The sequence below is a fragment of the Pteropus medius genome, unplaced genomic scaffold (assembly GCF_902729225.1).
Source record: "Pteropus medius unplaced genomic scaffold, Ma_sr-lr_union100, whole genome shotgun sequence".
Taxonomy (NCBI): domain Eukaryota; kingdom Metazoa; phylum Chordata; class Mammalia; order Chiroptera; family Pteropodidae; genus Pteropus; species Pteropus medius.
Genome location: NW_024340696.1, coordinates 1,617,762 through 1,630,355, shown reverse-complemented (window position 1 = coordinate 1,630,355; position 12,594 = coordinate 1,617,762). Strand labels below are relative to the sequence as shown.

General features: G+C 47.6%; 2 protein-coding genes and 1 pseudogene across 2 annotated transcripts in view; all 3 read right to left on the bottom strand.

Moving 5' to 3' along the window:
* SLC6A5 (solute carrier family 6 member 5) overlaps positions 1-5,570 on the bottom strand; it is a 42,749-nt gene extending 37,179 nt beyond the window's left edge. Inside the window, exons 1-2 of the mRNA XM_039865620.1 lie at positions 4,645-5,570; positions 4,125-4,298 (exon numbers count right to left, since the gene is read on the bottom strand). Of these exons, the coding sequence (XP_039721554.1) occupies positions 4,125-4,298; positions 4,645-4,753 (283 nt within the window). The 5' untranslated portion in view covers positions 4,754-5,570. The remainder of the gene's footprint in view (positions 1-4,124; positions 4,299-4,644) is intronic.
* LOC120610352 (uncharacterized) lies at positions 1,048-1,166 on the bottom strand (annotated as a pseudogene).
* Positions 5,571-7,223: 1,653 nt separating the features above from the next.
* On the bottom strand, positions 7,224-10,623 carry LOC120609227 (sodium- and chloride-dependent glycine transporter 2-like). Its single transcript, XM_039871554.1, has 2 exons — positions 10,096-10,623; positions 7,224-7,502 (listed from the first exon to the last, which is right to left on the bottom strand). The coding sequence occupies exons 1-2, from the start codon at positions 10,606-10,608 to the stop codon at positions 7,224-7,226; spliced, it is 792 nt and encodes a 263-aa protein (XP_039727488.1). The 5' UTR covers positions 10,609-10,623.
* Positions 10,624-12,594: the final 1,971 nt, after the last annotated feature.

The following is a 12,594-nucleotide window of genomic DNA, read 5'->3' as shown; positions in this document are numbered from 1 at the left end:
AATGCTAAGAGGGCCACAGGGTACATACCTTCCTGCTGTGATTGAAGGTCATAATGGCAGGCGATCTACTCCCTTTCCCCTGGGACCAGCTGCCTGCTATCACAAGGGTAATATAGTTATGGGTCGTGAGGGAGAGGGTGAGCCTGGAAGTCAATTTGTGGAATACTGCACTAGGGGAAGGAGTTGTTTCCTAAACAAGCTTCTTCCAGAATGGCCATTTGGGAGAGAGCCTGGAACATCCATTGTCTGGACTCCCAACTTGTCCATCAGAACAGTGGCACTATAAAGCCACCTGTGTCTGTAAGTCAGAACACCATCACCTTAGTTCTAAGTCACCCCAGGACCCCAAAGAACCCAGAGCACTTCCACAAGGGATGGCCTGTCCGCAGCAATGGAATACACTCACATGCAGATAACACAGAGAACAGATGGGGGCTGCACAAAGAAAGGGTGAGTGACACTTTGCTTTTTAACAGAGAAACGAAAAAATTTAAAGCACTAAGAATGAGATAAAATCTGCCCAGCCTGTCTATATACTCCCAGGGAATAATCAGAGTGAAAAATGTCCATTGTCTCTCTCTGCTCAGAGCTTACATAGTTTTTCTGGTTTATATCCGTCCACTATGAGCTTAGCTGTATAATGTCTTTATTCTCCCTTTAATGTTTCCTCAGTTATTGTGAGCGAAATTGAAAATTCCACAAAACCAGGGGCACCTCTACCCACATACCTGGCCTAGTCAAAGTGCTCAGCTTGCTTCAAAACACTCACGCACGCGTACACGCACACACACACACTTGCATACATAAACATATACAGATACTCTGACTATAAAAGAAATACCTGTCTATGATAGATAATACAGAAAAGAAAGAATGGCCCAAAAACCTTTTTGTGTATCACCTTCCTATGTTTTCTATCCATGCAGATATTGCTAGGAAAAACAAAAGTGTACTGGAAATCTGTATCCTGCTTTGATATTTAATATAATATGGTAAGGATTTCCCCATATTTTATAAATATTCATTTTTTCTTTATTATTATTATTTATGCTACAGCACCTGGTCTTCATAGGTGGTCTGCAATCCAAGTACTAACTAGGCCCGACCCTGCTTAACTTCTGAGATCAGACGGGATCGCGCTTGTTCAGGGTGGCATGGCCATAGACCGTGGAGTGTGGCTCACTGGGGCGTGAACCTAGGACCTTCTGCATGTAAAGCAGATATGCTAACCGCTACACTATGGAACCACATCCTAGAAATATTTATTTTTAATGACTATAGAATACCTCATCTTATGCATTCACTGTAATTTACTGGAACTATGAAATTATTTAGCAATAACTTGAATTTTTAGTATTTCTAGTGTTTTCCAAAATTGTAAATGTGGCTGAACAATAATGTATAGTCCTTAACTGCAATCTCTGATTCCCCCTAAAAGAAAAATCTCCAGAAGTGAAATTACTAAGTCAAACTATTTGTTCAGACAAGCTTTCTTTTTACCCCATAGAACCTCAACTACAAACAGTTAGCTGACACCTGGACTGACATCACTCTGCTGAGACTGAGGGAGGAGAACCTGCTGGACCAAGGACTCTTCAGGAACCCTGGATGAGCAAAGGATCAGGGGTCATGAGACCCAAATCCCAGTGCTGATTCTACCTTTCAACTTACAGCCTGACACTTCCGCTCACTGAGACTTCAAGTCCAGTGAAATAGTGACTTCTCACCTGTAAAATAGTGATCACGTCGCCTGCCCTTTAGAACTCATAGAGCTCTTATTAGGAAGAGCAGAGACATCATTTATAAAGCTGCTTTGTAGACTGGGGAGCTTTTAGCATGGTAGTTAGGATGAGGATCTCGGGAGGCAGGCAAACTTGGGTTCAAATCCCAGGTCTACCACAGGTCTATGACCTTGAGCTCCAGTTCTTTCTTCTGTAAAGTAGAAATAATATTCAAAGCCATCTGTTGGCTTGTTGTCCAACATATGTCCAACATTGGTAATTTGAGTAAAAGGGTTTAATATGGTGCTCGGCATGTAGTAATGATGCTAGCTATTACTATGAAGTATTAAGGTGCTGCACAAATATTAGTGGTTATTGTTAGTAGAGAATGGCGTTCCTTTCAGAGGACAGCTGCAGGACACCAATCACTATGACCCATGTGTCCCTGAGGGATGTCCCCAGAGAAGCTCCCATGGAGCCTGAATCAAGGCAACAGCCCTCCTCCAGCAGGCACATTCTTGAAAAGTGACTGTCCTCCTAGGCACAATCTGGAAAGCACAAGCAGGGTTCTGAGATGACCTTGAGGTATTTCTCCATTCCAGATCGCACATCCTGGAAAATGTGCCTGGCCTAACATGGCGATCATTTTCAGGAAGCCATTCTGGCAGCAGATTGTTGGTTGTGAATCTATGAACAGCTGCTGAGAGAGATTATCCCAGACGGCAGCTTTGCAGAAGTGACCACTGGCCTGGCAGCGACTACAGGGCAAAGAAGGTGAGGCACTCCATTCCAAAAGTGGTTAAGACCAGCTAACTAAGAGATGTGAAAAAATGGCAACCTAATGAGTTTTATCCTTGGGCGTACCTGGGGAACTTTAAAAATACAGATTCCCAGATCATCCAATTTAATTGATCTGGTGTGGCCCCTAAATGAAATTTCACTTTGTTAGTTCCCTAGGTGATTTTAATGTGTAGTAACTTGGGTTGAAAACCACTGCTCTAACCTAGGAATCTGTCAACATGAATATTGTAAAGATGAGGACACAGAGGCCCAGAGAGTCTAAGAGACACTTACCCTTGGTCACAATACCACTAGTGAGCCACGCACCTGGGACCCTCCACAAATCCTCATCCCGGGTGCACAGGGTTTGAATTTAATGGACACAAGTCTCCAGTTTGAGCTCTTCTCCAGTCTTACTCAAAGATTCTCTAGGTGGAGGTTGGTCATGTTGTATATGTGTATGACTGTGTGTATAAAAATAGTCCAGTGTGAATTTCTGCCTTTAGGTATGTGCATCTCTTGGTGGGCATGGGAGAAAAGAATGAATCCTTCTCTCTTCACATACTCCAAGGGCTAAATAATGTCATTCTGCAACGTGCGGGCTATAGGGACAAAAAGAGCTGATTTGGGTGCCAGCACTAGGAACCAATTATATAAAATCACAGGACTCTGACCTCAGCACAGACCCAGCTTAAGAGAAATAACAGATCATCTGGAGAAAGAAGAAACCACTAGTTTATGGTGCCGATTAAGGTAACCGGAGCCTTCAAAGGTGACTGATACTAGCACCTTCTGTTTGTGTCTCTGTAAGACACAACTGCTATCATATCCTGTTTCTTTTCTCCTCACAGTAGTGAGGTAGGTAGGATGGATATTGTTATTGTTTCTATTTTTCAAATGAGAGAAACTGAGACCCAGAGAGAAGTTACCTGATGCAGACACACGTACCCTCAGGGGCCAAGATGTCTTATAGACCAGAAAGCCTTGCTGACAAATCCGCCTGCTCTTCCTCATGTTCACTCTCCTGCCTTTGACCCAACAGACTGATAGCTTTCCCGAGTCCTCAAGTTCCAGTGAATTTTGGGTCTGAAACTGTCCTCCAGAAGCACTCCCTGACTCCCCAGGCAGACTTCCTTTCTTCCAGGATTACATCATACACATTTCTATCAGAGGTCTCCAGTCTGTGTTTGTTCTCATATTTACCCCATTCACTGAGCAGTATTTTGTGAAGTATAGACCCAGAATCACTTGTATCACTCTCCTAGACTCGGACTTCATTGCTTTTCAAATTGTATCATGTATACAAGTCACCTGGGACCTTGTTAAAATGCAAATAAATTTCCAGAGCCCACCCAAATCTAATAAATCAGACTTTGGTAGGCCTGTAAATCTGCATTTTTAACAAACAATCCAGGTATTCCTGAGCAAATAAAAGTTTGATTACCGCTTCTCTGGGCCACAAGCTCTTTAAATGTTAGAATTACGTATATGTTTATATTTTTTAGTCTCTATGCCATCAATACCTAGCATAGGGCCTGGCAAACATAATATGTGCTCAGTGAATCTTTATTGAATGAACAGACAAATGAATGCTTAGCCTAAGGTGGGTGTATCCAGACTCACCTAACAAGAGCTTGGTTTTATCCTTGCATTCTGGCGTGTTCCAAGGGTTGTTGCACGAGCCCCAGGGCAGCACAGAGACGAAGGAGGCAAACAGGTAGAAAAGCGTGTAACAGATAATCACGTTGTAGTATATGGCTATTAGGACGGAGATGATCAGCATTGCGATGCCGCAGCCTGTGGAAGCAAAATTTCCAGGATTTATGTCATCCCAAATCCTATGGAATTCTTACAGCTGGGCACAGGGAGGGGACCTAGGTCTTGCTCTCTTTTACAGATGGATACACTAATAGTGGAGTAGACTCTGTTTACCAAGGACATTGAGGCATTCTGCCGGGAATGGAATGATGCCGGAAGTGATCTTGGGCCATTCATCGGAGGGTCCATCAGAGGGAATTGATCAAATAAAGAAGGAAGGAGTGAGTTCTACTGATCACAAAGGCAGGTCTCCCTCTCAGGGGGCCACATGGTGCCAGAGAGAGCAGGGTAGGGCTGAGGGGGCTGAGAGGCAGCGTGGACTCACCTTGTAGGGCTGGGATGGCCTTCCACACAGACACCGGCCCCTGGCTGGCAAACTGGCCCAGTGACACCTCTAGGAAGAAGATGGGCAACCCAGCCAGAGCCAGCATCATCAGGTAGGGAATGAGGAAAGCACCTTGGAAAGCAAGAATGGGAAGTGAGAGCCCTGGGAGGCCAAGGCTGGGCTCCAGCCCACCTTCATGCTCTGTGGTGGGAGCTGACTCCCTCTCCACTTCCAGGAAGCTTTTGATGGTCCAGTGCAACCGCAGGCACCCAGGACATTTAAAAGCCCTCTTCTGAAAAGTACAAGGGTACCCTGCAAACGCACTCCTTTTTTCAATTCCCCACTGGATGCTAGGGTAGTGTGCTGGTCAGATTTTAGTCTTTTCTTTTTCTTATTAGAGTACTTCAATGTCTCAAAATTAAGCCCTTTCAGAATTCAACAAATCCATGTCTTTGACTCAGTGCTAGAGTCAGATTTGGTGAAATCTTGTCATCTCATTGGCACCTCCACCTTCCAAGGACCTAACATCTGCTAAGCTAGACTTTGGGAGCCCTCCTCAGCTTATAACCCATGTCACCTGCATACCTTCTGCAAACGGGGGATGGGCCTGTTCTGCCAGAGAGGTGGCCCAGGTATCCATCCCTCTCCCACAACCGCAGCCATCACACACTTCTCAATATCCTTCTCCACATAAGAAGTCCCTTCCATCCTTCTAGATCAACTCAAATGCTTCCTCCTCCAAGAAGTCTCCCTTGTCAGTCCTTCCACAGTAGCTTTCCCAGGCACTGAGCATCTGACAATCATTACGACGGAGTCTTAACTAGACTATGGGGTTCTTTCCCTTCAAAGATTCGTGGGGTTGTTTTAGAGAAGCTTGGGGAATAGCCATGATCTCTTAAAAGGCTTGAATCAGAACACTGTGCTCCAGAAGGAAAGCTGATCTTTCTCCATTTCACTCCTTCTGCACACCCTTTCCCCAACTTCCTGTCCGGAGAAGGGACACTTCTTGCGCGGGTGGGGCGGGCAGTCGGGGGAGGCTCCCCAGCCCAGGAAAACTCAACGGCAGCCCTGGGCTGATGACGAGTAAAATTAAGTGTCCTGCTTTGTCCTTTCCTGACAGAATTTTAGCGAAAGACGTGGTTTGGGCAATCCTTTTCTGCTCCTGGGAAGGAGGCAGTGAGCTCTCCACCCCGCGGTGAAGGCCGCGGGTGCTCGGGAGCCGCAGTGCGGAGAAGTCAGCTTCTCCCTCCTGGGCCTGGTCCGCCGCAGCTCAGAGAACTGCTGAGCACGTGCAGGAGCCCCCTGCACTTGGCAGATCTCTGATAAAGCAAAGCGCAGACACTTTCACCAGCCAAACTCGCTTGACTGGAACTCCCTCTCCCTACCCCGATCGTGTGTATTCACCCCGCTTCCTGTCACTGGAGGCTTTATTATAGCACCTCAGGCTCACTTCCTGCACCCTAGTCTGAGGACTGCCTGCAGAAAGCCAAGCGGAAACCCATCTGTGGTGCCTATATCTGAGTGGCCAGCACACATTCTTAGGTTTCCAGGGCCCCCCTGATTGCAAATGCTCTGTGGTACTCATAAGTACTTGTCAACGTGTCCTAATTTGGAATTGGGTGTGGTGGGGGGAGGGGCGTGGAAGTTAACATTTTTTCCTCTTTTAATCGTCCTATGGAGCAATACTTGTCAGTTTCCCTATGCATCGAATTTCTCCTGGAGCCCACCCAAGAGACAAAAACAAACAAACAAACAAAAACAAACAAACAAACAAAACACCTTAAGCTGCCTAATTTGATGGGGCAAATTAGGTCTCTGGTCTAGTTGAGAAACTGTGGGAGAGACTTCTAGGTACAAATTTTTATTCCTAGAGGGTGACTTGTCAGCCAACATGGGGGCGGCTGCTGGCACTGTAGAGCCTCAACAATGTGAGGGTAAGCAAAGGGGACCTTGGATGTGTCAGGTCCCTCCTTCACGGGTACAGAAGAGGTAGAATGGATCCTAGAGATCCGGCAGCTGATCCAAGTCTAACTGGCATCCTCACCTTTTCAGAAACGGTTTTTCTTCAAAAGCAGTTTCTTCCACCCAGTTAGGGCAAATGAAACGAAATCCGTTTTTGCTGAACGATTTTGCTAGCCAAAATAAGCCCCGCTCATACCCAAGAGGATATAGGTATGGGGTACTTCTGAGAGGTTTTTGAGAGCACAACACCCAGCTCCTCTCTGCTCTCACCTCCTCGTTCACCTACAGCCAGCATTCAGTACCATCTAAGTGCCCATTCCCAAAGTCTTCTATTAGGCTAGGATTTCCAGGTTATAATCTTAAAATATCTTTAATTCGATGTCCAGAACCACACAGCTACTGGTGGTAAAGTCATTTAGGTACACGGAGTGCAGCCCTACCTGAATACATGTTGGGTTAGTTTGAACTTCCCTGCACACTTGGCGCAGGACCCAGCAGGACCAGTGGGGGAACATGAGGGCCCACCTCTTCCCTAAGCTCCATCTCCAGATTAAAGCCTTCTGGATCTAATGCCAACCAGTTACTGCAGCTTCTGCCCTCTGGCTTAGCACAGTTGCCTACATGGGATAGGGCTGGAGTGTAAGGAGGCTTCCCTGAGCCTCCCCTCCCGGCCTGTCCAGGAACTCTGGGCCCCTCCCCCCAACCCCCAAGTGCCCTCCCCACAGCGCCGCAGGCGGAAAGACCGGAAAAGCCATACCTCCCCCGTTCTGGAAAGCCAGGTAGGGAAACCTCCAGACATTGCCCAGCCCCACTGCGTACCCCACCATGGACAGGATGAAGTCCAGTTTGCTGGACCAGTTCCCTCGGGCCTTATTCTCATCCCCTTGCTCGTCCTCCTGGAGGCGGAAAAGCACATTGTCGGATAACAGCCCCAGGTTGGTCAGCAAGCAGGTCCCATTCCAACCCTCCCCCCTGCTGAGGGTCCTTCCCAGCAAGCAGGCCCCCACTTTTCAACCAAGGATGCATCAGCAAGCAGGATCCCCAATTCTGAAGAGAATGCACCTACAAGCAAGACCCTCACCCCTCAACCCTGCACTAGGACTCTTTCAGCAAGCAGGCTCCCGATTCCAAAATGAGATCCATCTTAAGGAGACCTCTGAACATCTCACTCCCAAATCCTGCAGTCAGGGCACATCAGCAAGCAGATTTCCCCAAACCTTGAACCCATTGGTTGATCGCAAGCAGATCCCTCTATCCCCAACCCCTGACCAAGAGTTTATTAGGCAAGCAGGCCCCCAATATCATGCCTAGAGTCCCAAGCAAGCAGGTCCCTAACCAACCTCTCCCTCCCAAAACTCCTCAACACATCCCTTCCTTCAGCCCTTTCTCCCTCTGGAGTCTGTGCTAAGGCCAGAAAGAGAGCTGTAATGCCTGAAGCCAGCGGGAGCCCCTGCCTCACTTTCTCTGCCAAAGCCTACAGTCAGAATTCACCTGGTCAGCTAATTTAAGCAGGGGCCACTTTCAGCAGTGGAGTAAGAGAGATGGGCAGGAGGGAGATGTATCAGTGTAACAAGAGGAATAATAGAGAAGGTAGATATGGTAAGAGATGGGACGTTGAAAACCTTAAATTCTGGTCTAAATTTTACCATTAACCAGCTGGACAACCTCAGGCTAGCCACTTTGTCTCTTTGAGCCTCTGTGTCCCCATCTGTAAAGTGAAGGGCTTAGAATAACTGTCCCCTCAGGCATCTTCTAGCTCCAGCAGTCTATGGACCATTGGGGGTCACTTCTGCAAGTTCACACTAAGGTATTCTCTTGGGGCAATACCTCATTCTGGAATGCCTCACTACTAAGCAGAAAAGGCTGGCGGTGGAGCAACCTCAAATAAAAATGACAATGTTCAGGACACCTAGACACTGCACAAAGCTTCCAGAGACCCAAGCCACTTCACGGCTTCCATCTCCTCAGTCACCCTCTGCCTCCTATTCTAGCAACCTGGTATGTTCCACACTCTTCCATAAGCCATGGAAGATAAAGAAGCAGCTGTCAGGAGAGGAGGAAGTCTTGGGGAGAGAGAAGGAGGGCCGAGGTAGGTGTCAGAAAGGCAAGAACAGAAAGGTGAGTAGAACTGAAAACAGGCAAATGCAGGGCTTGATCTATACTGAACATCTTCAACATCCCCCCTATGCTCTTCCCACGGATACTACCTCCAGCCCACCCCACCCTCCAATTCTTCCAAAGCTATAGAAGAGTGGGAATTCCAGCTGCTTTTGCCGCAGTGCGGAGGTTAAGCAAGGCATGTGAAATAAAATTCTGCCTCCACCTGGGGTCACACGGTTGGGCACATGTTATCAGAGGAAGTTACTATACACAGAGAAATGCTCCAGAAGTGGACCCCAAAAACAAGGTGAGAGGGAAAGCCTGTGTCTGTTCATTTCTAGTTATTCTAACAGCTTGGTTCTTGCTACATGGGCCTGTGGATAAGTGTGTGAGTGAGTGTGTGTGTGTGTGTACAAACACTATATTGAATATGAACAGAAGAGCTATATAAACCAGAAATCTCATACAATATTCTGGTTCAGGCACCCACCACTGGATACGTGTCTAGCTCTTGAGCTCAGGAAGGAGAAGGGATAGTGGAAAGGCGAGCAATGGGAATGGAAGAGCTGAAGTAAGTGAAACAGGAGAGAGAAGAGCTCAGAGGAAGGAGAGAGACTGGAGGGAATTGGAAGAAGACAGAAGCCTATATGAGAGATGGGGGCACCAGTAATAGTTTGTTATCCCTAACCTAGGTTAGGATTTGCTTTGTGGGTTTTCCATGTCTCTAATTGAACACAGAGGATCAAATGCAGGAGGTGATTCCAGGTCTGCGGAGCCTGAAACTTATACAATTGATAGAAGTCCTCTTGAAGAAGAAGGAAAAAAAAAACCATACAAAATTGTGATGATTACAAAATTAGGTTCTGGGTCTTGGAAGAGCCCTGAAGCTCAAGCTTCAGCAGTTGGCACCTATAAATCAAATGAGTTCTCACCCGATAAACAGTAACTCATAGTGAAAAGGCTACAGAACTTAAACTATTATTTCCTCCAGGGGTTTTCTTCTTATTTAATTAAGAAAAATTTTAGAGAAAAGACCCAGTTATTGGCAAGAGGATGAGTCCTGTCTGCATAAATGGCTAGGAATCCATCTGCCTCAAATGCGTAATGAGTTTGCGCTCCTATTTCCAATACTGAGGCTACCAAGGGTCAGATAGCGGCAGCTCCTAAGGTCGCAATCCCTCTGGTAGGGTCACTACAGCCCTCGTGCCCTGAACTGGGGACCCCAGCGCAGTGCGAGCTTCCGAAGCCCCAAAGCTTCCTCCCGCATCCATTACCTGGCACTGCCAACCAGTCTCCCCATTAGCACACGTGCATCCGACAAGGCCCGGCTACATCTCGCGCACCTGGGGAGCAGCAGGAGGCAGCGCGGGCCGAGGGAGACCTGCTTACCTGGGCAGCAGCGGTAGTCACGCTGCCAGGGAGTACGGAAGTGATTCCATCCGTGCCCAGCACCACGGTGCTCTGGCTCATATTCACCCAGCCCACGGCCGGGGTATTGTTCCGCTCCAGGGTGCCCTTGCCCACACTCACGTTCGCATCCTCCTCCGGGCCGCGCAGGGCCGGAATCTTACAATGCAGCGCGTTGCCAGGCCCGGCGCCTCCAGGATGGGGGATCTGTGCGCTGTGAGTCTCGCTCAAGTCCCGAAGAGCCGCAGAGACCACCGGCGCCCTCGGGCTACTGAGTTTGCAAGCACCCACTCCTAGCGGCTCAGCCTCACAGGATCGCGCGTCAGGGGACTGGAAAGTTTGGTCGCCGGTGGAAGCAGACCTGGGTACACGCGGCAGTGGTGCGGGGGAGGCTTCGGGAAGCTCCTGCTCCGGACTCGTCCTGGGCGCACAGGAGCCATCGTGGTGGCCTGGCGCCACCGCAGCCTCCAGGCTGTTGGCTGGTTGTTTATTCATTTCCTTGGGAGCACCGCAATCCTGTAAAGACAACGGGAAGTCCATGCAAAAAAAAAAAAAAAAAAAAAAAATCACGGCAGCTTTAGAAAATACCTGTATCTACATACAGAGACGTTCATAACTCAGGTCCAAACACAATATCTAGGGAACGAATTGAGATCTGGATTTTTTTTTCCTTCTCCAAGGAAAAATGCCATCAGTATTTTTTTCAATTTGCCTGTCTTGTCAATAATTAGATGACATAAAGAAACTAATATTCTCCTCCCTGATGGAGAACTGGGAAAAGAGGCAGAAATGTTTTTTGGAGGAGGAGACGGGGCGGGTGGAAAGGGCCCTACAGACACGAGCTCCCCGCCCTCTTTGGATTTCACATCACGGCTATAGGGTGCCCATGTCCCTATCACTATTGTAGAAAGATTCTTTAATTTTCCGCCCCATTTCCTTTGTCATTCAACAATGCACATTGCCATTTTTTCTTCTCCGTAAGCGATAGACAAGCTGCGGCCACAAAGCTGAGGCCCTGGCACCTGCGAGCATTTCAGGCCAAATCCGTTGTGTGAATCCCAGTGCTCCAAAACTCATCCCCGCCTGCCAGGTAGCAAATGCAGGGGAAAAGGATCGTGACCAAAATAACAACCACAATAATAAACCAGACTTAATTTAAAACACAAGATGGTAACCAGGTTTGTTATCTTACACAACCTATATTCACTTCCAGATTCCCAGATATGCAAAAGAATGAGCAAAGTTTTTGTCTTCCCACCACCCCACCACCAACCCAGAATAACTATTCACAGGAGTCTGATATCCTCCATGCCCCTACACTTGCTTGGGGACCAAAATTCAAAATTAATTTTCATTTGCTTTCTCTCAATTGGGGTGCAAATGAAAATAACTGCCAGCGGTGGTTTTTTTCCCTCCGCTTTCACTCTCATTGTTATTTTCCATGGCTTCCTAAATATTAGTACCAGTAATTACTATAAACTGTGAGGATAATTTTATTACCTTCACCTCAACTGCACACCTCTCGTCGAACCTTCTTTCACAAATGCATAGATGAGAACTCCTTAATTTGCACCAATCTAAGTACCTTGACTACAGCAAGCATTCTAATCTCAATAGCCTCTAGGACCTAGAGCGACTCGCCTCAGTACCGGTATCTGATTTCAGCACCGAGGACAGTGCCTAGAGTCCCAGGCGGGTACACAACCTCTCAGCTGCACAGCCTCGGAAACCTCTTTCCGACCTATACTTGTACTGCTCACAAGTACAACTACGAAGGCTGCGACAACTCTCCTCCCTCCCTCTTCCAAAATGTACAGAACATTTTTACATGAAGTATTCGAAATGAATCTGCCCCCTTCCTATCCCTGCAACCTCTAATCCCGTTAAAAGAACAAAAGCAAACCACTCACCATGTCTGACGGCGGCAACAGATTGAATGGGTAGAGAGTGAAACCAGCTATTGACAAGACTGGGTTTGGCTCCAGCAAGAGAGGCGCTTTCTATATCTCCTTGGGAAAGGCCAGATTTGCGTCAGTGCAAAGCAAGGTGCCCTTCGTTTGACATTTTTTTGATAATACAAGTTTGATAAATCATTACCCCCTTGGATTCGAGTTTTAAAGGGACAACAGCCGAGAGTATGCTGGCGGGAGGGGGCTGCGTGTTCTGCGTGACTCATGTGGGTTTGATTACTAAACCGAAGCCAGCGGGAGGAGATGACAGAAGTTTGCCTCCCCCTAATTAAGGGGAACATGAGAGGGACACGTCCCACTGCACCCGAGGCGAGGCGCAGCCGCTAAACAGAGCCGACTGGGCTGCCGAGGTAGGCACGGGTGAAGGAGTTAAATCACTGTCACGTTTCAGTCTTTCTCTTCTACTAGATCCCATAGCTGCCTCTCCAAATCTGCAGGCAGTGGATTCTACAATATTACCCTGAAAATTATGAGGGTCTGCACGTAGCGCTGCAGCTCTGCACTGGCTGGT

Excerpts from the sequence above, each read along its gene's own strand:
- LOC120609227 (XM_039871554.1), bottom strand. The coding sequence starts at position 10,608 with ATGAATAAACAACCAGCCAACAGCCTGGAGGCTGCGGTGGCGCCAGGC. Across the intron at positions 7,503-10,095 it reads TGACTACCGCTGCTGCCCAG|GAGGACGAGCAAGGGGATGA; the intron begins GTAAGCAGGTCT and ends TTCCGCCTCCAG.